The following is a 27,476-nucleotide window of genomic DNA, read 5'->3' as shown; positions in this document are numbered from 1 at the left end:
TTTACTGTTTGCATTAAACACATTTTATTAAATTTTTCCTTGTATTTTTCCATTGAAATATCCTTCAAATAATGAATAAACATTAATAAGCGTCACTAACCTATCACCTAGTTGTTGTGGACTAGGAATTTTATTCCTGTAGATACTCAGGTTTTGATAGAACCCTCCATCCTGCTGATGCAGATTATGTGTTGACCTGCTTCTCAATGCTGCATTGCTGACAGCAGGTCCTCCATTCACCATTTGTTGACCGTTGTTTATGCTGTTGTTGGAAGACGTTCGACTATAGGCATCATGGTTAGGACGAGTGGCGTGTTCGTTTGCTCCAGGGATCTGATGAAGGGCGGGAACGGATTTCGATGAGGGTATAGATCGTTCTGTATCTACTTTAGACGGCAAGTCGCGTTCCGACATCCGCCTTGGACCTGGATTTGAAAATAGAAATATCAAACTTGAGAAAAACTTTGATTATCAGAAAAGTATCTACACTGATGAAAAGAGCAACGTAGCAAAACGAAAATATATTTTTGGTTGATGTTAAAAGCAACAAGTTTCAGTAAGTTTCATTATTAACTATTTCATAAACATCATGTACCTCTTTTGTAATCAATCATGAAGCTTATTGCTTATAATTCAGCTACAAAATGAAATTAAGGGCAACAGATAAAGCAACAAATAATCATGATAAAGCATTTCTACAAAAAAATAGAGTGCGCAACAGATAATCGTAATCTTACGATTAGCAGCAGCGCCAAGTTCATAATCCTTTAAAGCACCTAACCTAGCAGCGTTGTCTGGCTCATCAGTTAGTCCAATACAAGCACAACTCTTGGTTTTCCTTGATGATTTAGGTGAATCTGCACAATTCTTCAGAACCGGACAACTTTTTTTAGCATATCTACAGCATTTTCTGACACTCTTTTTCGTTTTGATATCAGAACAACTCTTCCATGTTTTTGGCAAATACTTTTTTCGAATTACAACGACTTTAGGAGAGCCAACATTTTCGTGATTAGACTTTTGTATGAACTTTCTCACGCTGTTACGCCTGGTAACAATGTAAGAGTCAGGAAACTTTTTATGATGTCTCTTCTGCAAGTCATTCAACCTTTCTAAGCTATCACAACGTACTAACTGACTATCAAATGGTTTCATGTCTATGATTTCACTATGCCTTCTACTATATTTTGGCTTTTTTTGCAAGTTAGTGATGTTATTGAGACATTCTAATTCTTCAGTGGCATCTTTGGAAGGTTTGAGAATACTTTTTGGTTTAGTTTTGGTCACATCATCGGCTTTGGAGTCTTTTTCTTTGGTCCCAACATTAAAAATGCAGTTTCTGTATTCACAGTTGTGAGAAAATTGGTCCAAGTTTGAACTGGTGTTTAAAGAATTATCAGATAAAAATTTTGTTATAACTATCAAACCATTCACCTTTGATTTTGGCGACAAATCTGGTTCGGAGTTGAATTTAATTCTATCCTTCTTGAGATCGGATTTTCCATGTTCACCTTCACCTGAGAGTTTTATATTACATTCACTTTTTGACTCTGATCCAACAAGGCTCCAGTCATAAAGCAGTTTCAACACCTCCAATCTTTCATACTCAGTCAGTTTATCGTTCAAGTTCTCCTCACTCACACTTTTACTTCTGTTTGTTACATATCTTCGTCTGGTTAAAGACGGTACGCTTGTAGCCTTATCTTCGAATTTTTTGGCTAGATCTTTGACGTTTCTATAACGTATTTCATACGGAGATTTCCAGTTTTTCTGCCGCAAAGGAGTATGTGGATCTATCTGACTCAGGTCCAAATTGGATTCATGTATGCCGCTATTGATACTCGAAGTAGAACTGGATAAGTCCTGCAGAGATGAAGACATCATCAGACCATGTTGTCTGCATCTTCTAGCACCAATACTCAAAAACTTGTCAGTATCACTAATACTGTCTATGGAATATAAACTCTTGTTCACTTCAATAGAAAAACTTTTCTGTTGGGCGAAATTATCTTTTTTAGTTTTGGTACTTGGTTTAACACAGAACTCTTCCAGTTTTTCAGGCTGCAGTCCTTTTCCCGTTTCATCATAAGTTAAAGTTACATTCTTTGGAGCAGGGTCAGAAAAATCTGTCACATGTAAGTTGAATACTGGCTCGTCTGATTCAATTTCAATGCGAGGAATGGTGAACTTGCGTCTCTCAGATTTGAACAAACTATCGTCCGAGTTGAAGAATACATTATTTTTTGGTTTAGTTACTGGTGGTGTAAATATTCGATGGCTCTGTGGGCTGCACAGAGACTCGTAGGAGTCCTGTACATTATCGTAGTTGTAATAGTAGTAGCTGTCCATTGCTGCTTGCACAAAAGAAAATTCTTTTGTGAAGTATTATGCAAATGAATAGAATAGTTGATAAGAATTTATTCATTCTTCAAATATTTGAACGAGATAAAACATGGAATTGGCTGATACTTGATGAAAACACATGACGTATTCTATCTAGTAACAGTTTATTGTGAGATTTTCACCGAACAGTTTATGCTATACAATAGTTTCCTCATGCTTGTATGAACAAGCTTTAGTAAGTTATTGAATAGTGAAACGCGTGTTTCGCTTATGGTAACTGTTTATAGTGAAAACTTCACACGTCTGAGGAAGCTATTGTATAGCGAAACACATGTTCTCTCAAAATAACGTGTTAAATGAAAACAAGATTGAACAATTGAAATAGTAATATACTATTTACTTTATTATTGCTGAGAACTTCTATGGTAGATGTTCGTTAACATTCTAAAATTATGAGGTTTTTGTGAGGTTCATATATGGAAACAGAATGTTTCACTGAGAGTAATACTGCAGGAATCTGTATAAGAACAGAGACATAAAAAATATGTGTTAATATGTACTACATGGGCTGCAAAGTCTCGGACCTAACACATAGATGGCGCTTGTCTTAATGCATTCACTGCTATTTCAGTTAGTACTAACCTCCAAAAGAAAGCTGTTGAAATTTCATGATATCCTACTCATGAATTTGTGAGTCAATGTACTAAAAGTGACCCTACTTTTGTTATTTCCAAAACGATGATTCGAAAACAATTTCGTGTTTTAATTTTACACTTTTTCTTGATGAAGAAATACCGTTGGAGCGAAACAATGGCTTGAAAAGTATTATATGGCCTTTGCTCTATCAAAAACAACAATTAAACGTTGCTTTGCTGACTTCAAATGAGGTCGTCAAAATGAGGCAGAAACACCAGAAAACATAAAAAAATCCACAAAATCGTTTTGAATGATCTAAAAGTGAAGTTCCGTGAGTTGGCTGACATTGTAAAGATGTCAAAAGAACGTGTTGGCTTTATACTGTATGAGCATTTGACTATGAGAATGTTCTGTTCAGAGTGGGGGCTGCGCGAGGTCACTGTTGACCAGAAACAAAAACGTCTTGATGATTCTGAGCAGTGTATGGCCATGTTTAAACCTAATAAACCGGAATTTTTGAGTCGATATGTGACAATGGATGAATCATGGATCCATAACGTCACTCCGGAATCAAAATGATCATGATCTGAGTAGAGAGCAACTGGTGAACCTTGTCCAAAGCGCCTGAAAGCTGCTGGAAAGGTTATCGTTTCGGTATTTTGGGATGTGCATGGTGTAATATTCTTTGACTATCTTCAGAAGAGAAATATCACCAACAGTGAATATTATATAGCGTTATTGGAGCATTTGAAGAGCGAAATTGAGGAGAAACGATCCCATTTGAAGAAAAAGGAAGTGCTGCTTCATCAAGACAATGAATAGTGTCACAAATCAATGAAAATGATAGCAAAATTGCATGAAATGGGCTTTGCATATTCGCATATTCAGCAGATTTGGCTCCTAGTGACTACTGACTGTTCGCAGACCCCAAGAAAATGCTCAGCGGTAAGAAATTTCGCTCGAATGAAGGGGGTATTGCTGAAACTGACGCCTATTTTGAGGAAAAAGATAAATGGTTCTGCAAAAGTGGTATTGAAGTGTTAGAGCGGCGCTAAAATGACTGTGTGACTCTTGATGGAGATTACTTTGATGAATAAAGCCAATTTTCAACAAAAATAAACGCGTTTTCATTCTAAGGTCCGGGACTTTTCAGCCCAGGTGTTATTGTTCTCAATGAAGGGTTGGTACATATATCTAGCGACTTAGTTTGAGGAGGAATTTATATGTGGATAGGTAGTTGGCAACTGTGCTGTCATTACCTAGCTGGTTATCTTCTAGGCAAAGATTGGCAGACATGTTCTATTGTGATTTGATTAATTTTGGTTCCTATCATATGGGTGTGCTTGCCTATGTATTATGGAATAGTTTCATTTCCACATTTTTTGAAACCGGAGGATTATTTCAGCTTCGGAGAAGCTTGATTAAAACACCTTATCCTAGCACCATGATATTAGAACCAGAATCTATCAAATCACACAAAAAACGGGTTTACCAATCGCAGCCAGCAATCAACCAACCAACCAATCATAGCATAGTAGCCAACAAAATGGTCATAAAAGTGTCTTGCGCAGCTTGTCAAGACTACTGCATAACTGTTGAAGATTCCTACTGTAACTGTGGGAAAAACGTCTTATTATATCGCTTCTGCCAGAAGTGTTTGGACCAGTGCCTCTACTGCAAATACCGTTTCTTTGGAACATACTTCCAGCTCGTGATAGACCTCACTCTATGCTCACATAAAGTGTTGGCTCATCATTAAAGTTGAAGAGTAGGTCAAAAAATGAATCTACTTTTTGATAATAATACACTTCAATATTTGGAATAAACAAGAGAGGGATAAAAATAAATAGTAATTGAATTATTTGAAATTAATCACTATAGCATATATTGTTACAAAAGTGTTCAATATGGAAATCACTATTTCAAGTAGAGAAAGAAATTTCATTCAGATTTAAATTTTGATTAATTTTCATTTTTTCTGAAGGATTATTACATATTTTGGGTCGGGAATAGTTGTTTGGTTTGGGTTGTATGATCATGAATGGTATATATTTTAGTGAACTCCAAAGTTGAAAATATGTTCGTTTATTTTTCAAATGAATAAATCATACTTTCAACTGAAAAATTAGTTGAATATCTGAAAAATCACAGGGTTCATGAAATTTTGACATGGATTCAAGATTAGGCAGTTTGAATATACATTTCATCATTTCATTTTGCAGTCTCCTAATTGAAATTGAATATTACAGATTCAAATATTTCAAACAGAAATTAATACACTTGATATATTTTATAGAAATGAAATTCCAAATCATAAACATTATTCCCAAAAGTGGTCTTTCTTTTTCAACATCTCAAATGAGTTTCCAACAGAAACTTTCACCACTTGTATATTTGATAAATAACAAACAAATTACAATAAAAGAATTAGGCAGAAACTAGCATAATTTTGTTTTATTTTACTCAAGCAAATTACAAAGAAAATATGATTATGAGGCATTACCTATATTTCTAACAGAAATACAAAATTAGCAATACTTTTGAAATCCCAGAATACTTATCATATGTCTGTATGTGAATGTGCAGACGTCTGCATACTCTTTCTATACAAAAATAAACCATATACTAATTTTAGTTTCAAAATCGTTCATAGTTATTGTTTGCACACCTACCTCTATGTGGTGTCGGACTTGGTTGCTGAAGCAAAGTCGCTAGACCATGATACACAGCACCTGCTTTGGCTACCTCCAGGGTGACGACACTACTTGTCCTTTGTAAAAACTCTGCAGCCTTTTCTTGTGTTATTCCTAACAGTGACTGACCGTCAACTGACAATAGTTGGTCTCCCGCAGCCAATCTTCCATCTCGATCAGCTGCCCCACCTGGCACAACAGATTTTATATAGATTCCCAATCGTTCTTGGCCAGCACCTTTCGCAGCTACGATTGAGAGACCCATACCGCCTCCAGACTTATGGAGCCTTATTACTTGTACCTGTAAGAGTAAACATGTAGAAGTTGAGGAGCTTGAAAGATAAAATTGTTTGAAACTGTCGTTACCAATTAAATGAATACTAGGACAGAATGTAGACCAGATGAACTAGAAGAATGAACAATTGACTGAAATACAAATTATCATTTTCAACTATGATTGCATATCAATACTGTGAATACTATGATGATGTTCTCAAATAGCGAAAATATTCTGAATCAATTGCTCAATTTTCTAGAATTTCTTAAATTATTTCTGAACTATTGCCTTTTTGGAAAAATGCATGATTACCTTTTAATGGTACTTATTGACGTCTGCAAAATTTGTTTAAATAAATTTTGGATATTTGAACATTTCAAACAAATAAAAAAAATCCAATTAGTAAGTAGCAATTCCTGACTATAACAATTATAACAAAATTGTAAATCAAATATCTTGTTTATCATCTTGTAGGAAACAATGACGTCAACGATATTATCAGTTTTTAGTTCCAATTAGTCTGCTGTTGACTAAATTTCTGACTGTTAATAATTTTGAGGCAAATAATTGCAAAATTATTTATTCAACAAGGAAGACTTGTAGAACTATTCAACATGACTTTTTGAGATAACCATAGAATAGAGTAACTTATTGAACCTTTTTCAAACAATAAAAATTTTAAAAACATATATGACATATGACAAGAAACAAATTTATCCACATTGAAATGAGCATGAACAAAACATATTTTTGGCAAATTCTGTGAACATGAAAAAATAATAGAACCATTATTATAAATAGTCCATCTGCATCAATATCAATATCAACCAGTAAGTCCACTCCCACTACTTTCATTCATAAATTCGCAAAGTTTTTGGTGACCTCGAAACGAAGTGTGAAGCCAATTTCGTTCTTTTACCATAGGCGTGCGCTCATATAAAAACGAAATTTAAGGTTATTATATTTATATTTTGTGGTAAATTACTTATAAGGAACCAAGAACAAAAACTGAAAACAATAATAACAACAGTGAGTAAATTAAACACAATATCAATTTCCAACCGTTTATTATAACTAATCCGATGTCCGTGGAACCATCAAATCCTTCGATATTACAGCACTGAAAGCGTTGGATGAGAATCTCATTCTAAGAGCGGTTGAAGGTCCCAGGCAACTCGGGCAGATCACGTGGTAAGAGAGCCTACTGGTTGTATTATTCTACTGTGATGCTAGTCTATGTTTAGGAAGATACAATAATTTCAGGGATATTGTAGAATAATCATGGTTATGGTAGTGGTCCGGAAAATACTCAGTATTTTCATGAATTTCTAACAATACAGCATAAACATACATAGCAGGTAGTGACACAATGCCAAGTTGAATAAATAAAGGACGACAATTCCTATATCCCACATTTGCCAAAATTTTAATAGCCTTTTTCAGAAATTTGAAAATACTTACTGAGTTTGTAGACTTGCCCCAAATCAAAACTCTATAGGAGATTATGAAGTGAAAACGTGAATGCAAGTTTTATTCTATAGTATTCCTCAGTTGGCTGAAGACAAGAAGAGCACTAGATAGTTTATGAGTATTAGTATTACTCTCAATGTGACTTGACCAACTAGACGATCATCAGAAACAAAGCTCAAAAACTCAACATTTTTTATTCAAGTGGAACATCAGCATTTGAGAATATAATAATGATTATTTGAGTTTGGGAAAAATCAAATCACCCCTAAAAAAAAATATATAACCCCTTCAATTCAGATTATTTGAGTGTTTTTATTTTTGAGCTTTAGTACAAGTAAACCAGATATTTGCTAGATCCTGAATTTGCTGGGGTAAAATAATAAAAGATTTTTTTTAATGGAAAAAACACAAGCAATACAGGGAAATATTTAAGGCGTTCTAAGGCTGGGGCTGTGCGAAAGTAGTGATTCACATTGGATTTGAATAGCTGAATTTATTCCACATAAACGCAGATTATCTACAGAGGAAGTTTCAATTCTCATTTGTACAATATATACACTCGTGTGCCGGTTCCGCGACATCGTCCGCCATCATGAATTTAAATTTTATGAACATTTTGAATAAGTTCTTTCAACCTTCCGAACAAAAAATAGTTTTTTTCCAATTTTTGACCAATACTTTCTGAACTATAGTAATTACTGAAAAACTGTCTTGAAGGTCCAAAATATTTCGACCAACATCGAGTCTTATCAGTGGTGCTAGGCTGAACCATTATTGCATTATTGGGCATAACTGCCTTAAAGGAGACGACTGAGTAAGTAGAATGGGGTAATAATTTATAGAGTTAAAATTTTGGTCAGTTTTTGAAATTAATCCAATTCTTTAGCAATTACAGAAAGACTATAACAAAGTGTTTTTTCACCTTTTCAGAAGCAACAAATCAATTATTATATTTATAGTTTTTAGTAGACATTTGTCTGTCTTTATTGAAGATTTTTTTCCAAGTGTTTGAATACAATGTTTTTTTATAAATACGAAAAAATGTTTCTCAAAATTTCTAGTTGAACTATCAGAGGGGAATAAAATGCCTCATCAATAACGTTGATATTTCCAGTAATCGAAAAAAAGTTGAGACATCTAAATGGGTTATATAAAAATTTTGGCAGCTTTCCATTGGATCTTCTAGATCATGTAGTGTCCAATCATTGATTAAAATTTCAACTCAAGTGTCTCATCCAATTCGGCAAATATTCTGCCGATAGGTTTTCAACACGACAGACGAACGGACATTCAGACAGACAGAATTCTCCAAAACATTTTATGTTTTGATTCTGAACAATTTTTTCATCTAATCAGTGATTGTGATCTATCTCTTGAAATAACAAAGTTAGGTCTCGCTGTGAGTATCACAGTATATTATTCTCTAAACATCTTAGTATAATAACACAACACAACAAAGTTTTTGTTTCGGGGTTGAAATTAGATGATTTTAATGTATTTCCACGAGTTAAAACCGAAAGTGACCATAAAAATTATATATTAGCTCTTGTTTTCAAGATATAGTATCATTATATTATATATATGTATATTGAGTTTTCAACAAATGAAATATTTCATCACCAACAGTTGGTACACATGTTTGTTTACATAACACCCCTCTCATCAGCTGTTCTTAAGTAGTAAACATAACCTATGTGAGTTTGTCAATTGTACGCACGTGGTTGCTATTGAAATTATCGTGTGAAGTTGATTTTTAAATTAATTTAAGTGCTGATCTGAAATGCCTCGAAAGTGTGTGAATTCTGTCGATAGCTTTTGCTATATATGTGGTGAAATAACATTTAAGGCTCAGAAACGTAAAATGACACCTATCGTTAAGACAGCCTATGAACATTATTTTGGTGTGAAAGTTGGGGACCAAGATAAATCATGGGCTCCTCATATATGTTGTAATTTTTGTTCCGTCATATTGCGAGAGTGGCTGAAAAATAAAAACCGGGCAATGGCTTTTGCAGTACCTATGGTTTGGCGTGAGCCTACCAATCGTACAGACGACTGTTATTTCTGCTTAACTCCTCCCATTAAGCAAGGTTTATCTATGAAGAAAAGAATCTCCCATCTGCTCTTCGGCCTGTACCACACTCAGACAATTTGCCAGTCCCTTCTCCACCCCAAAACTATGAAATTTTAGAGGAAGGTGATGAAGACTGTTTAGAAGGAGCAACCCATCCTTCTACATCCTATGACCCTGATTTTGAGGTAAGCGATAGGTCTAGTGATCCGCACAGAATTAGTCAAGCATAGTTGAGTGACCTTATAAGAGATCTTCGCTTGTCTAAGGAAAAGGCTGAGCTGTTAGGGTCAAGACTACAACAGTGGAATCTTCTAAAACATGATGTGAAAATATCTCAGTACAGACAGCGTCAAAAAGATTTGCTTCCTTTTTTTTGAGAAAAAAGAAAACCTCGTAGTTTGTTCTGATGTTAATGGTTTGATGGACTGCTTGAATTTGGATCACACTCCATCCGAATGGAGACTGTTTATAGACTCTTCAAAACTAAGCTTAAAAGTTGTACTTCTGCATAATGGAAATCAGCTACCCTCTATTCCTATAGGTCATGCAGTTCACATGAAGGAAACGTTCTCCTTCTCCAATCAATCAATTATGAACAACACAAGTGGCACATCTGTGGTGATCTGAAAGTCATTGCTATACTCCTAGGAATGCAAATAGGGTTCACCAAGTACTGTTGTTTTTTGTGTCTGTGGGACAGTCAGGATAGAAAATCTCACTATAAAAAAATGAACTGGCCTACACGAGACCTAAACCCTAATGAGAAAAATGTAGTTTACGAGCCTCTTGTAGATCCTAAGGATGTTCTCCTTCCCCCATTATATATTAAGTTGGGACTAATGAAAAACTTTGTGAAGGCCATGGACCAGGAAGGACAAGCTTTTAAGTACTTGAGAGCAAAGTTTCCCAGGTTGAGTGATGCTAAAGTCAAGGAAGGCATCTTTATTGGGCCTCAAATCCGTGAAATCGTAAATGATCCTGCTTTTGACATGATTTCAACAGGAAATGAAAAAAGAGCCTGGGAAGCCTTTAAGGGGGTTGTACATGGGTTTTAGGTAACAAAAGAGATGATAACTTCACACCATTTGTTAAAGAGCTTCTTCAAGCTTACCACCAACTTGGATGCAACATGTCCTTAAAAATTCATTTTCTTCACTCTCATCTTAATTTCTTCCCACAAAACTGTGGAGCTGTGAGTGACGAACATGGAGAAAGATTCCATCAAGACATTGCCTTAATGGAACAGAGATATCAGGGCCGTTGGAATGAAGCAATGCTTGCAGACTACTGCTGGTCTGTGTGTAGGGATGCTCCAGAAGTGTTTTATAAAAGATAAGCTAAACGACAGCGATCTTACAATGAATCGGATGGACTTAATTGAAATTTGGTGGTACAAACTTCTTTTATTTGTCAAAACACTAAGAATAATGTTTTTTTTTTATTCATTTTGTACTTAAAATATTCTAAAAGAAACATAACAATATTGTTTTATGTACTTTCACTTTTCACGTAGTCTAACTACTCTTTAAGATTAAGTACTGTGTATTTCAAAAACCAGAGCTAATAAAAATTTTTTCATTGTTATTTTCGTTTTTATCATCCCAAAATTAGTAGAAATTGACTAATTTAGTGTAGGAAACATTCAAAAAATATTTTTTTGTTGTGTTGTGTAATTATAGTTAGTGCATATCAGGAGAAAAGGAAGTTTTCCTTAACTTCAGGTATATACACTTTTCCAGCTCTGGATAAGTGATGTTTATAACCTTGACTGTCTTACTAATTATGCAAATAGCTACCTCTGGCTGTGTCGTACTCAATGCAGAAGGTGGCCTTGGTGCTGACATATATACTGTCCAATGTCCAGAACTTGTTGGCTGTGCTGCTAGCCTGCACAACCCTGATGCTTGCAACGGATGAAGGAAATCTGCCAACCCAGGAGGGACTCCCTGTACGACATCACAACTGAAACCATCATCAGGCAGTAAGAGTTGTAATGGAGGTGCAGGATCTTCATAAAGAGTAACTTCCCGACCTTCAGCACGGGCTAGTTCGTCTGCAACGCTCTCAGCAGCTTTGGCCGCTTGTTCAAGAAGAGAAGGAGAAGCCAATTTTTCACCCGGTTCAGCTGATAACAAAATAAATTCGATTAAAACAATTGCGAATTGAAATGAGATTTTGGGAGTGGAATAAATTTTGTTTACCTTTATATTGCATTAACAAGGCTCCCAACTGCATCGAATTTAACTTGAAACAAGCAGCTGACAAGTTGGCGAGTTCTTCAGGAGCATACTTTGGAGCTTGTAAAAGGTGAGCACACTGTACGATTTTAGCCAAGTGACACTCTGCTGCCAGTTCTAAACCTTGAGATTCTGCCCAAGCTTGCAGATTCCTTAATCGATTGAAGAGTTTGTTACCGAAATTTCGCGTGCAGAGATTGCTGTTACTGATGACATTCGACAAAGCCTGTGGAAAAAAATTAATGCCTCAGAGCTACTTTCAAAAAAGTCATAGTTTTTTACCTTTGCTGATACCCAATGGAACAACTGGGAAAATAGTTGTATGGTCAAGGCAGCATTTACTCTACACTTCCTCAGTAAGTTCATGGCCCCACTTAGTATATTAATCACCTCTCTAGGGTGATCGTCACTGGTCACTGACATTAAATAACTCATGGCAGAGTTGAGCTCGTCGGTAAGGCAAGCCACAAGGTTCTTAAACGCTAATTGAACAGCATCCGCTAAGGTATCCTGTGCTTGAAGAGAGAAAGCGCTGACATGCCTGTCAGATTTTAGAAAATGAAGCAATTCGCTTGCATTTGCCAACCAGAATGCTTGGGAGGTACTTTCTGTGCTTCGGTCTTGGACAGTGTGCCTTAAAGAAACACCAAAAATTTTGAAAAACATTCCAATTTTCTGTGTAGTATTGATATATTTTGTTAAAAAAACAATATGTTTCGAAAATAATTTACTCATTAACTATTTCAACGCTAAAAATTTCTAACACAGGGATTGAATCAACAAACCAGGATTTTAGGTATCAAACAGGCTCATCTCGCAGGTTCGCTAAATTTTTTTCTAAATATACAGGGCTTTTCATGATGAACGTTAATTAGCCGTTTCTGGCAAACTATTCAACGGATCAACCTGAAAATTCCACAGTATGCATAAGTCAATATGACCTACACGCCTAAACTATTTTAGACGAAGCGGCGTTGTCGCTTCTACTATAAAGTAGCGGCTTCTTTGATTTTTCAAATCATATCATGATTTGAAATCAATTATGATTCATTATCACTTTGTCAACAAATTCATATACTATTTCCCTATACCTATCTATTAGCGTTTAGAAGATATAAATTAATTTCGATATTTTTTTTACCAAACATGAACTTTTATAAATGCTGATAATCTTGAACTCTCTTGCACTAAAACGATCAAATTTCAAAAGGAGTGAAGCGATACTATGAGGATCTTCACTCCGAGTCATATTTTCATTTGCCTCATACAGGGTGGTCTTCAAAAAATGCAGATACTTTGATCTCATGAAAAAATAAGTGGAATTCAATTTTTTCAAATGGAACACCCTGTATATTTCAACATTTTTGAGCTCTACATCCAATTTTAGATTAACTTTGTTCAGATAATACTATTTCTATTTTGAACAGTTTTCGAGATTAACTGTTTCAAACGGAAATTGACATGGTTTCCTTGTTCATCACTCATTTTTGTAAAACAGATTTCGTTTGATGTTTCTCAATTAGTCACAGATAATACAATGAAAAGATTATTATTAAAATACTCCTCAACCATCGAATGAAACTTCTCTTCAAACAATAGTTTTATTAACGCTGAAACACAAACTGAAAATAATAAACCCACAAATTAATGAGTTAATTTAATTGTCAGTGTATTTCAGAATATGTTCAAACACATCTCCACCTGTACTTAAACAAACATGTATTCTCTTTAAAAGATTGTCATGTGTAGCGCTTCTGATCAAGTCTGGAGTCAAACTATTGAAAGCAGTAACTCTCGATTTCATATCTTCCATTGTTGTTATTGGAGTAGAGTAAACCATATTTTTAATGAAACCCCACACGAAATAACCTAATGAATTGCCATCTGGTGTTCTAGGAGGCCAACGAGAAGGTCCATTATTACCAATCCATCTGTCTTCGAAGATTTCGGATAAAGCTTCGCTGACTGAATGAGAATTATGAGGTGGAGCACCATCCATTTGGTACCATACACGTTCTCTTCCTGGTCTATTATTTAAAATCATTTGAATTCCATTCCTTAGTAAATCTTCATATTTTGATGCATTCAAATTATCATCATAAAACTCGATATAAAAAATTGACTCATTCTTTATGGCACAAAATACATTGAACTGCCATCTTTCTTGAAAACCCCTTTGGCGGACAACATGGGGATTTTCTGGCGCCCATTAATGACTGTTGTGTCTATTGAAAACTCCATTTTTTGTGAACTTGGCCTCATCTGTCCATATGATATTGTCAAGGAAATGTTCATCCTCTTGAGTCTTGACAAGTAACCATTCAAAGAATTCCACTCTACGAGGTGAATAAGTCTCTTTCAAATGTTGGACACAGTAGAACTTATAGGGGTGTCATTTATGCTTATTGAGAATTCGACAAATTGTCACGTATGGTATATCTATCTCCCTTTCAGCCTCGTGCAGAGAAGCATTTGGAAATGCATGAAAGTATCCCAAAACTGTTATAATATTGTCATCATCATCCACTTTAGTCTTCTTACGAATGATTTTTGGACGGAAGGTTCCATTCAACCTACAGTTTTTTAGTAGTCGATTTATCACATTATTATTCGGCTTCGGAAGTTGTGGATATCTTTCATGAAATACTCGGCATGTTCTACTTGCAGTTCTATTGCACTCACCATAAATTATTAATAAATTCAAGAAATCTTCATTACTGTAACCTAATCTTGACATTATTCTATTATAATTGGTTGCTATCACAATCAGTCAAAACCACCAACGAAAGTCTGACGTTATTTACTTTTCCAAAGCACACTATTAAAAAATATTAATGTGTACTGTTGTACGTTAGAGACCAATACCTCAATGTATACAAATTGTAACTTTTTCTAAGGTAGGTACATACCAATTTCGAATTGACTGATCTGAGACAGTTAAAAAACTGGATCAAAAAGAAATATTACTAGGTATAAAAAAAAATGTTGAATATCCAAAATAAGTGATGAATTCAAAAAAACGAGCAAGAAAACAACGTCAGTTTCCGTTTGAAACAGTTCATCTCGAAAACGGTTCAAAATAGAAATAGTATTATCTGAACAAAGTTAATCTAAAATTGTATGTAGAGCTCAAAAATGTTGAAATATACAGGGTGTTCCATTTGAAAAAATTGAGTTCCACTCATTTTTTCATGAGATCAAAGTATCTGCATTTTTTGAAGACCCTGTATGAGGCAAATGAAAATATGACTCGGAGTGAAGATCCTCATAGTATCACTCCACTCCATTTCAAATTTGATCTTTTTAGTGCAAGAGAGTTCAAGATTTATCAGCATTTATAAAAGTTCATGTTTGGTAAAAAAATATCGAAATTAATTTATACCTTCTAAACGGTAATAGATAGGTATAAGGAAATAGTATATGAATTTGTTGACAAAGTGATAATGAATCTTAATATGATATTATATACGGGGTGTTCCATTTGAAAAATCAAAGAAGCCGCTACTTTATAGAAGAAGTGACAACGCCGCTTCGTCTGAAATATTTTAGGCGTGTAGGTCATATTGACTTATGCATACTGTGAAATTTTCAGGTTGATCCGTTAAATAGTTTGTCAGAAACGGCTAATTAACGCTCATCATGAAAAGCCCTGTATATCCAGTAAAAAACCCGCTGAAGTATCGGATTTGCTCATACATGTTTTTTGTCATTATAATTCAAATTACGATAACATTTCATTTTTGGAATTTAAAAATCGAAAATTGAAGAGGTCAATATGACAAAGGTACCGTATCATCCAGATGAATATGTGAAAGTCAAATCAACAAATATTTCATAATGTAATATTGTAAATTAGTAATAATTATAAATAATAATCGGCTTTATTCATCACAGAAGATGAAGAAAACCTTGTGACAAAAGGCGACGTGTCAGCTAAAGGTGTTTGACAAATCAACCCTGAATTAGGTTTACCGAATAAAAAAAAGTCATATTTTTTTACATCTAAATTGGTAGCAAATTACTAAAAACGACTCTCTACGAAAGGAAGACTTAACAGATTGTCTCTGGTCTGGATTCCTGACCATACTGGCCTGGAAGGCAATGAGGCTGCTGACTCCATTGCAAAGGAGGGTGCTGCAAGCAACTTCATCGGATCAGAACCTGTCATTGGCATCGCTTTACGCTTTGCCAAACAAAGATTAAACACCTGATTGGCAAGAAGATTTATGGACTTCTGGCAGAATCTTCCAGGATTGGCTCACTCCAAGGTGTTTATTCGTCCTTTGAACAGTTGTTGAACTACAGTAGGGAGGAACTACCTACCTAAGAAGGTCTAACAGGCCTTCTTACAGGTCACCGTCATTTGAATCAACACATGCAGAGACTCGGACTGTCGGAAGACAGTGTGTGTCGCCGCTGTTATGAAAATGATGAAACAGCAGAGCACATACTTTGTGCCTGCCTCGCTGGAGAACCGAATCAGGTTTTTAGAGTTCAGAAGAGCCGTACTCTTACCATCTGACCTAAAAGGCCACTCACCATAGAATCTAACGGGCTTCGTTAAGAAGCGGGGTTTATTTGTTCGAGTGTTAATAGGTGTGAGCCACAATAAACCCTTGCGGGTTGCGGTGGAGGGTCGAATAGACTCTAACCTAACCTAAAATCTGTTAGTCAGCAGCGTAGTGAAGGATATCTTCTTGTCAACCGGCACCCATTCATTTTGTGATTTTTTATTTGGTTTCAATAGTTCTATGTGAAATCAGTTCATGTCTTCCATGCTTCATCAAACCACCAGGAAAGGCTCTTTCGCAAAAGGAATGAAAACGATTTCAAGATACTATTTGTGACTTGAGAATACAAAAATACTGTAGAATAAACATATATGCCTACGTAATCCTTTATTGCCTGCATACTGACAGGAGGTGGATATTTTCAAAATTTCTTATGACTTTGATTTAGTTGGATATCTAGTGTTTGGTTGTTTGTTCTTTGAAAGTGACCACTGAAAATGTTTTTCAGTTGATGAAACAAAAATATTTTACAAAATTGATTCATATTGATTATTTCAAATACTCATAAAGAACACTCTGTATATAATTTTATCATAGCCAATTTATAAAATAATGAAGAATTAATTTTACATAAAAAACATAAACTTTTTTCTGTAGAAGATTTCATGATGAAAAATGTGAGTTACATTCGATTTTGTCATTGTTAAAGTATAAGCCCTTTCATGTGGAGAATAATACAATGAAGTTACTAGTTAGTTCTATTGTAATGATAATAGCTGATGACATCATAAAGTAATATATAAGTTGAGTTCATATTCCATTTTGATATGACTCTGTTTTCATACCTAATTAGCATTGCTGCATGCTGCAGCAACAAAGTCAACTTATGTGCACGCTCCGTAGGAGTCAGCTCTGGTCGATAGTGGGTGGAAGCTCGATACCTTGCGCAAAGGTAGAGAGTGTAAGCAGGCGCCAGACGAAACGTTGGGGTAGTGACATCTAGATGAGTTATGACACGGGCGAGAAATTGTTCTTGAGGTTCCTCTGGAAATTCCAGAACGGCAGGTAGAATTGGATCTTGGCCTCTGGGGAATCTATCGATTCCACTCAACCTAAAGAAGCAGATGGAGTTAAGAACAGAACAGACTTAATATTTTAAGAGCTAAGATGTGTTTGAAGAATTTTTTAGCAGAACTTTGACACTTCCTTCAGCCATTACAAATATTGTAACACTTTTCTGTAACACTATAACGCTGTTATATTTGGTAATAATATTCGGAGATAATTCTATTACCTCCAGACATGAGTAGTGCTATTTTTATTAAAGTTCAATTTTATCGATAATAGAATAAAGTTATGTGAACTTTTTCAATGTATCATTCTAAAACATAAATCACAGTTATAAATATTTTCTGGAATGCACACTTTTATTTGAAAAGATTCGACTTTTTACAATAAAAAATTATTGATAGCAACCCTAAATGAAGTTGATTGCAATAAATCTTAAACCTTGAAAAATTCTCTAAGAACATCAATTCTTTTCAATTGTGTTTGTTTGGTACTTAAGTATTCCATTAATAATTATTCAAAACTGTATTAAAATTATAATTTAGTGATGATATTGTTTTGTCTATTTTAAGTCCCTACTCATCCTTATTGTTAGTATCTGACTGAAGACTAAGAATCATGAAATAATAGTTAGTAAGCTCATCTTTGATTCTTATTGAATTCTTCATTACCACATGTGAGACTACACATCTGAAAATGATTTTGGGTACTTTTTATACTTGGAACTTAGTTGAATGCTACCGATGGAATTAAATTGTTCATCAAAATAAGTTGATGATAATTGAACTGAATCCAGATCAAAATTAATTTCAAATTCTTTGTAAAACTTTGAAATAACGAACCATATGATCCATGAATTTCTAATGTTCAATATCATTTCCACAAAATACTTGTTTTCGTTAGTTATAAACACAGACTCATTTTCTAATCAGTAGCGTACCCTGAAAATCACTGTATAAATACAAATTATACTACTAGTGTATTTTGGCAAATAGTCTAGAGCAGCTATGGATTATAGTCAATATAAACAAACAAAAAGTAGCCTGCGGAGTTTTTTATCGACCACCAGGAACAAATGTTGAGAATTGTATGCAGGAGTTAGATGATGTACTGAAAGGAGTGTATTTGGAAACACCTGCTGTGGTGTTAGTTGGTAATATCAATATCAATTTGTTAAATTGTGACTCTCGCGACACTCAACTATTCATTGTCCTAGTTTCTAGTTTCGATATGAATCAAATTTAGAAAATTCTACTCGGATAACAACAGCTTCTGAATCTCTGATTGATGTCGAATACACTTGATATGAATGGTATTACTGATCACCTGATGGTACTTTGCGATATTGATTTCGAAGGTGAAGATACTTATAATAACTTGATTTTTTATAGAAATTTCAAGGAGTTCAATCATGAACTTTTTCTCAAGATGCTACCTTATCATGGGGTGATATTGTGACTATGCAAGATATTAATTCCTAAGTGAATTTTCTCAACGAATGCATCATTATGCTTTTTGATAAACATGCTCCAATTTGCACTGTAAACAGAAAAATAAAGCATCCCCGTATATAACTTATAATATCAAATTGATAATACAAACCCCTCATCGATATATGTGATGATGATATTTTGACTGCTATCAAAGAAATATAATCTAATGCTTTGGGTATTGACAATATAAATATCAAAATGATTTCTTTAGTGACACCACACTGTATTGATTGATATTTTCAACGAGTCCTTCAGACAGGGTATTTTTCCAGATGTTTGGAAGGCTGCTAATATAATTCCAATTCCGAAAAAGAATGCATCTACCACGTTCAGTGACCTACACCCTATCAGCATTCTGCCGTCATTCTCTGAAATATTCGAGAAAAATGTTTCCCGTCAAGTAAGAGCTTTTGTTGAAGAAAATCGAATACTCCCGTATGGGCAGTCTGGGTTCCGCAAAAAACACAGAACATAGACTGCCCTCTAGAAAGTAATCGACGATCTTGTGAGATTCAGGGATCAATCAAAAGTCACCATTTTAGTACTGCTTGATCAAAGTGAAGCTTTCAATTTAGGTTATTTCGATTTACTCATCAGCAAGCTCAAGTTCATAGGATTCGATGACAACATTTCTCTTAAATGGGTCACCAGCTATCTCACAGGCCGATCACAGAGAGGGTTAAATTGGATGATTACTCACGGTCATGCCTAAAAGAAACAATCTCAGGGAAGTATTTTAGGTTCCTTGATGTTTTCTGTGTTTATTTTTGATTACCTCACTTTCTTATCACATCGTCAAGTACATCTATACGCAGATAATATACAGTTATATTTGTCACCGATCCAGAAATTTGCGTGGCCAATATAAACACAGATTTGCACCAAACATTCCTATACTTGGAGAATCATGGACTGAAAATCAATCCAAATAAAACTTTGGCCTTATGCATAGAGTCTTAAAGACAAATAGAAACTCTGTGTAACTTTAGGCTCACTCTCGATAACGTAGACATTGACTGGGTAGACAGTGCTAAAAATCTTGGCGAAACCATAGATAGTTCTTTGTCTTTCCATGAACATGTGACAAACATTTTCAAAGTATCATTCTTCAAACTCAAATCGCTATACAAATTCAAGTATCAGTTATCAGAAGAAATGAAACTCAGGTTAGTTAAAACTCTCATTTACCCCCATATCGAGTATTGTTGTTCGGTGTATTACAATTTTTTGCTGCAATATAACAAGCAGAAGTTACAACGTATACAAAATGCTTGCATGCGATTCGTATGCTATATACCATATGGTGAACATGTCGCACCATTTTTGTTAAAAATGAAATAGCTGAATGTGAGGTACAGAGTCCAATATTTGATAAAAAATTTGTTGTTTAAGTGGCTTCAAACTAAAACAACTTGGTATTTATATAGTTTATTAAGCAGGCATTCTCACATAAATATGGTCAATTTGAGAATCAACTCATTCAACATACCTAGGCACCGTACTTCCAAATTTCAAGGATGTTTTTCTTATGTAACCCCTTCCTATCTGAATGAAATTCTACCCCTTTCAAATCATAATATTCATCAATTTAAGAAAGAAATAAAATCACAGATCCTTACTGCTCAGTGATAATTTAAAAAATTCAAAATTCAATGTATGGTAGTGCAATGAAATTGTTGAATTGACCAGAATAATGTTAAGAATATTAAGAGTTATTAGCAAGTATATGATCTATTATTTTTTCCCGTCTCCATCATTGTTATGATAGTAAATAAGTATTTTTATAATTATTTTCTTACACTCACTGTATAATTTTTGGGAGGGATGGAAGATAGCCTTTGGCTAACCCTTTTTCCTTTTATGTATAAATGTATTCTTTATGCATAATAAACGATATTATTATTATTATAAAATCATAGTCAAATACCAGCATCATAGTTAATGCGCTCGGAACAATGGGAGCACCAAATTGGGCACTATGACCCTTACCACACCTCCTTCAATACTGTCTACCGCAGCAGTAGACGAAACGTCACTCTTAAAAACCTGCAGACCACGGCCAGAAAACCCGGAAAATAGCTTTCGCACAGTAAAATGTTACAGTTTTAGGAATAATAGAAGTAGGTGTTACTGTTTTTTAAGATAGTGTGTATGTGATCCGGAATCCAAATATTCTACATTTCAAAACCAATCTAGTGTGTAAAGTTTTGCCAAATAATTTTGAGTCACATAAGCCAGAAGTAGAAAAATGTGTGCTTCGTTGTACCTATTTTCCGATGATGATCCCAATGACCTACTATCCTCCCTTGGACCGCTAGCAGTGGAAATAGTTTCCACATTTCCTTCCAAATCGAAAGTAGTTTCGATATTGTCTCTCGATGTGTCCGTTGGGCTCAGAGCTCGAGGTGACCGACTATCGAAGCAAAGAGAAAAGCAGAAACAAATAAAAGGTAAATTAAACAAAGTAAAATAAAAAAAACAGGATGAGAATAAAAATAAAATTGAGAGAAAAACGTGAAAAGTTATTCAAACAATAAAAAACGTTTAAACGTTGAGGCCAATAATATTTCAGAATTAGTGGCAGAACATTTTATTTGGAAATCATTTGAAAAACATATACATCAAAAGACTCGTAACACATTTCTTACTAGATACTGAGACCTCTCTACAAAAACTATTAAAATTGAACAGTTTTCGTATTTCACGTGATTTATTGAATATTTTTTCTATCTTGTATTTATTCAACAGTTTAAGTAATGGTTCTAGACATGGAAAACAACTTTTCGAATACCTCTAGTAATTTCCCCCCAGTGTTTCAAATCTATTTTTTCAAAGATGCTAGCAAAAATAGCACAAGTAATCGAGGTCAAAATATTTTTCAAAAATTGTATAATCATCCATCAATCTGTATTTTCAATTGATTATGATGTTCGAAAGGAGTAACATTCATAAATATCTGATTTCATTTCAAAGCAAATATGTTTGTTACAGATAAAACTAGATGTTGACATTTTAAACACGGGTTGAAACCTATACATTAGGAACTGATACCAGATTTGAGGTACATTCTCAGAAAGTTTTGTCATACAAATAAAATTTGTTTTGATATTGACATGACTTAGATAAAAATTGAATTCTGTCGAAAAAAAAAGATTGAATATTTTCTTCTGCTATAATCATAGACTATTAAATCACGACGACTTTCCAAGATGAAGTACCATCAAAAATTTGAAAAATGTGTAAAAATAACATCCAAAATACATTTTTTCACTAGAAAACATCGATGCTTGATAGTGATTGCTTGTGTAGGACATAGAACAAGATTAACAAATTCCTGTGATTAGTGTAGGCACGAATAATATATTCTATTTAGTCGGATTTAGTTAGGATTGAAAAATGTGTCATAGTATATCCAGTATATTTAACTATTTGACCATTGGCAAAAAATATCCACATTTGGTGATTTATCAATGTTCTGAATCTTCAAACAAAAGTTCGTCTCAGAAGACAATGATTTTGAATGACTGAATAAGTTACTCTAAATATATTAATACCATTAAAGAGACTATAAGGAAAAAGCAAAACCATTCTGAAAGCTAGTTACAGCAAGCGCCAAACATGATGGCGAATGATCGCGCAGTTATAGACTCTCCCAACGTGATTACTACTTGTGATAAGCCTCTTGCCTATAACTAGTTTTAATTGGAGTAGCAAATGGAACATGACTTCTTTGTAATTTCTTTTCATATTTTATTTAGTATTACAGGTAGTAGTTCATTGAAATGTTATATAATGATACACTTATCCAAAAATAAACTCTTGCTAGGTGATGACATTTTTTCATAAACAACACAAATTATTCAGACAATCAATCCAAACGCCAACAGTATTGGAGGAAAAGTAATGATACGCCTATGTACAGAGCATTTGTATATCTTGCAAGAGCTGCAGTGGGGGTTACATTGAAAATGAGTTTGTGCGTATGGGGGCGTGCTCGCCATCACGTTTGGCGCTTACTATTTGTAATATTTTAGATTCTACTATTCTATTGATTTCCTTCAATTGATTTTATTCCTATTTGTTTCGATGTAATACCGCCAATCACTATACGAATACAGAAAATCAATCACTGTGTTCGAGGTTTTTGATTTATGATTGGAATATATAATATTATCGAAATGGTAAAGGATTATGATCTACATTATTGAAGGTTTGTTCAGACTTCATTATTTTGGGAAATATGAATGAAATATCACCAAAAACAAAATATTTACTTGTTTCATTATACACTACGTTCCTCAGAATTAGACCTTCTAATATAGCATATAGGAATGATGTATATTTGACTATAGTGTACAAGTGGAATATGATACGTGTTTAGATTATTCCACATAAAAACTAATAAAATTTTCATTAGGGTTGAAATATTTGAACATTTTCTTAGGGGTCGTTGAAGATGCCGTCCTTATAATAACAAATTAAAAAAAACACTTGAGATGCATCTGCCAATGATTTTAATGATTTTATCGTTTTTCGTGAATCAAGATATACCCAATTTATTTTATAACACTGTTCCAAACTGCTCGAGTAGGTATAATGTGAAATCAAAAATTTATAATTTTTTTTTTGAAACCTTTAACAATGATTGACAACTCCCAGTATAGCAATAACCATAAAAAAACCCACCTCATCTGGGCACTCGTTGTTCTGTGTTCTGAATTTATTAAAGTATATAGAAATTTACAATTCATTGTATCATGACGAAGATGTATTTTGATAATGAATCTTTTGAACTCATTGTTGTTCAACTTTCAAGGAGTCAAAATATATAATCGAAAATACCTTTTAACGCCTAGTTTTTGAAACCGTTATTAATTTTTTTTTTCGAAGTTGTTTAAAATCAAAATAAACCAAGCCGAGAGCAACAAAAACAAATAAAAGCGAAACAAAAAGCTTTGTAATTATGTGCAAGACACTCAAGACTTTCCAAAACACAAAGACTCCAACCTACCTTTCGTACATCCTGCCGCTTCCATTATCAACTCCACCACCACTAGCAAAGGCCGGCCTACTCCTGTCTTCGTGAGAGGGATCCAGAAACCGGTAGGTGTTACTGTGGCCGAACTTCACCAAGCTTCCGTGCTGCAGCACTGTCGCCTGATGGATGCGCTGACCATTAACGTAAGTATGGGCATCAGCGTTACAAGGCGTCAGTGACGTCACACCGTCAGCAGCGTTGGTGATTACGCAGTGGCGAGGTTGTATGTGGGGACCGTATAGTTGTAAGGCGATGCCGTTCGCAGAGCCAACCTGAAAGTGAGAAAAACATTATTAGTGAACTTGGTTCAACATTGATTGACTTGATGACTTGAGTGTTTTTTTATCCCAACTGCATTGGGGAGCGAGTTTGAATCAACTTTATTATTCCAAAGAAAAATCAACAGGGAACAAATTACATTATGAAGTGCAATTACAGTGAAAAAAAAATCAATGAGTTTTACAGAAGAGTTCTTCTAAAAAGGAGAGAAACAATTGTAGTAAAAATCTGATATTTACTTGTCATTTAGCATGAACTTTTCCAAAGAATTTTTTAATATATACATTGTATCAGAAAACCTTTCTTTTTTGGTAACAAAATCATTTTGTTTCGATTTATTCCGAATCTATAGTCTATTTCAAAAGAGTGTAGAGTAATAAATCATGAAGTGTCATAAAATTTGCCTGAATTTCGTTGTCGTCCATGGGCGTAGGCAAATCTTAGGATTATTAAACTTAATAATTAAAGTAAATTAAAAATTACAGACATAGATAATAATAAAAGGCCATTTTTGGGAAGTAATTTGGTCTAAAACTAAGTACCTACATGTATTTAGGTAAGTAAAATTTCTTAAAAAAAGATTAAGATTAATTTTAGTGGTTCTTGTAAACTTATTTAATATGCAATTTGGGTTCATATACTTGAGCATGATTTCTCAAAAAAGGGTTAACACTTAGTTCCGAGGTGCCATGTCATTATAATAATCCCTTTTTGACCCTGCCCACCAATCATGCAATACCTATTAAACTCAGGTAATTAAGAAAAAGGGTTTAAATATATTGTAATGGTGTCTTAAACATTCGAGTTATAATAGTAATTGTTACTACACCAATTAAACGTACAGTGATATTGTGATATAGAAATAGTGAAAAAGTTATAAAATGGGGACATTTACTCCAAAGAAAAGAAGTGTAAAAAATTCTCCGCTATCTGTTTGCGAAAAAGTTATAATTTTAAATGTATATGATTGCATAAAACACGATCACCCTAGTTTGTCTGTGCAAGAAAGTGTTGAGCGATGTGCCCGAATGACTGGAATTGGACAGTCCACGATTTTTAAATTATTGCGAGAAAGAAAGATATCAGGCCAGGTAAGTCCATGCAAGAGAAAATCAGGAAGACCAATAAAAATCTTAGATGAAGACACCAAATGTGACATTCGAAGAAAAGTTCATTCGTTTTATTTTAAAAAGGAAATACCCACTCTTGAAAAAATATTTATCGAGATAAGCCAAGATAACGATATTCCTTTGATATCCAGAAAACTTTTATGGAAAACTTTAAAAAGTATGAATTTTGCCTGGGAAAAGCACAATCGAAAGGCACTATTACTGGAAAGTGATGAAATTGTTTGCTGGAGACGAAAATATTTGACAACTATAAAGCAGTACCGCAGAGAGCAAAAGAAAATTTTTTATCTTGATGAGACGTGGATAAACGAAGGTTATATAGTCAAAAAAATGTGGCAAGATAAAAATATAACAAGTTCTCGCCAAGCTTTCATAGAAGGCCTTTCGACGGGTATTAAAGTGCCTTCGGGAAAAGGGAAGAGGCTTATAATTGCTCACATTGGAAGCGAAGACGGATTTTTAAAAGAAGGTTTGTTAAGCTTTGAGTCGTGCCGGACGGGAGATTATCATGAGGACATGAATTCGGATGTCTTCGAAGACTACTTCGGGGAAATGTTAAAATTTCTTTCAGCTGATTCGGTCGTGGTTATGGATAATGCAAGCTACCATTCAAGGCGCTTAGAGAAGGTACCAACTTCAGCTTGGAGAAAGCAAGAAATTATTAACTGGCTGTCAAATAAAGGTATTCAGTTTGAGACGAATTCAGTAAAGAAGGAACTACTAGCCATAGTAAAACAACATAAATCTCGCTTCATGAAATATGCCGTAGAAGATGTAGCAGAAAAGTATAAAGTAACTGTGCTGCGCCTACCGCCATATCATTGCGAATTAAATCCTATAGAACTTATATGGGCACAAGTTAAAGGATATGTTGCAAGGCACAATACCACATTTAAAATGAAAGATGTCAAGGTATTGTTTGATCAAGCCATTATGGAAATCACATCAGAAAACTGGCAAAAAGCAATCCAGCATGTTTTAAAAGAGGAAGATAAAATGTGGGAACTGGACAACTTGGTCGATCAGGTGGTTGACCCTATAATTATAACACCAGGGGATGATGACAGTTCTTCGGATGAAGACTATACTGATGTAGAATAATTTAATTGAATTGTAAATATACTGTAGCGGGATAAGCAATCTGGACAGAGACCAGTGTATCAGTGACAGTGACACTTTTGCTTAGGTTAGGGTTTAGAATTAAGGGTAGTCTGAATAATTATTTTCTCGGAAGGTTCTCGAAAATTGTACCTAGTAATTGTACCTAGTAACATTCAATTAGGGTATAAATAGAGTGTTGTTAAACGTTAAGGGAAGTTCACAGTTTCAGTATTGTTCAAGTGTCAAATTGTAATAACGTATCCAGTAAAGTTCTTGTCGTTTTTGTGAATAAGTCCCCACAAGTGTTTCAATACGTAAAGTTCGTTCGTGTGTGTTTGTGAGTATTTCCCGATTTCGGTTCGTATATATTTTATTGTTACATTTTATATTTTTTTAATAACACTGTTCTGCTGTATTAAATTTTTATTTCCTTTAATATAATTTTTATGAATGCATATTCTTTTGGCAATTATCCCACTAGCGCGCCTCTGGCTCAGTATTTATCCGTCGATAACAATGGACAAATCCCTTCAAACAGGGTGATACCTACCTGCTCTTTATGAAACGACATAATTTTGCAATGCGGACTAGGGAAGTGACAGAATTTATTGACGGATCACCCTGTAGCGCTTTTGAATACTTAATGAGATTTTATTACTCTACACTCTTTTGAAATAGACTATAAATAATTGATTTGCATAGTTTGATAATTACGGATATTGGCCATGATTATGAATTTTGGATTTAAGTTATTCTTTATCATAACTGAATTAATGAAACAGCAGATTCGTGATTTGTTTTGTCTTTCAATACTTAATAAATTTGCAGGTTCGTATGAATTTCACGTTCGTTCTGAAAATGGTGAAAATAGATTATTTTGCAACTTCTTCAATGGTTGTGTGGAAGCTGAAACTCATGTCAATATCAAGTAATATAGTTTGGAATAAACCGAAGAAAAATATATTATTTTTTGGATATTGAATCTGGACATATTCACGCACTCTCTAGAAAACGCCAACAAGTGAAAAAAATTTATTTCTTAAATCCTCAATGTGATTTCTCCAAGTTAACTTTTCGTCTTTAATTAGGCCAAAGGCCACTATACCTATTTCAATTGTTTGCCATT

The 27,476-nt window shown here is 34.3% G+C and overlaps 2 protein-coding genes across 6 annotated transcripts in view; both read right to left on the bottom strand.

The window, feature by feature from the left end:
- cno (adherens junction formation factor afadin) overlaps positions 1-27,476 on the bottom strand; it is a 354,944-nt gene that overhangs the window by 39,721 nt on the left and 287,747 nt on the right. For 4 of the 5 annotated variants that reach the window (XM_074183524.1, XM_074183528.1, XM_074183526.1 and 1 more), the window contains 8 exons: positions 23,814-24,112; positions 21,069-21,215; positions 17,087-17,353; positions 12,013-12,364; positions 11,695-11,956; positions 11,290-11,618; positions 5,652-5,973; positions 101-425 (listed from right to left, as the gene is read on the bottom strand). In XM_074183524.1, coding sequence (XP_074039625.1) covers positions 101-425; positions 5,652-5,973; positions 11,290-11,618; positions 11,695-11,956; positions 12,013-12,364; positions 17,087-17,353; positions 21,069-21,215; positions 23,814-24,112 — 2,303 coding nt within the window. The remainder of the gene's footprint in view (positions 1-100; positions 426-5,651; positions 5,974-11,289; positions 11,619-11,694; positions 11,957-12,012; positions 12,365-17,086; positions 17,354-21,068; positions 21,216-23,813; positions 24,113-27,476) is intronic. The other variant, XM_074183525.1, reaches the window with a different exon arrangement.
- On the bottom strand, positions 432-5,645 carry LOC141485894 (uncharacterized). Its single transcript, XM_074183530.1, has one exon. It carries the CDS (start codon positions 2,347-2,349, stop codon positions 634-636), a length of 1,716 nt encoding a protein of 571 aa, XP_074039631.1. The 5' UTR covers positions 2,350-5,645; the 3' UTR covers positions 432-633.

This window comes from Leptinotarsa decemlineata, unplaced genomic scaffold (genome assembly GCF_025532065.1).
Source record: "Leptinotarsa decemlineata unplaced genomic scaffold, Ldec_3_MD MMD2_tig00026340_RagTag_RagTag, whole genome shotgun sequence".
In the NCBI taxonomy this organism is placed as follows: Eukaryota; Metazoa; Arthropoda; class Insecta; order Coleoptera; family Chrysomelidae; genus Leptinotarsa; species Leptinotarsa decemlineata.
The sequence above is the reverse complement of the archived record's forward strand: the minus strand, read 5'-3'. Positions and strand labels throughout refer to the sequence as shown.

Excerpts from the sequence above, each read along its gene's own strand:
- LOC141485894 (XM_074183530.1), bottom strand. The coding sequence starts at position 2,349 with ATGGACAGCTACTACTATTACAACTACGATAATGTACAGGACTCCTAC.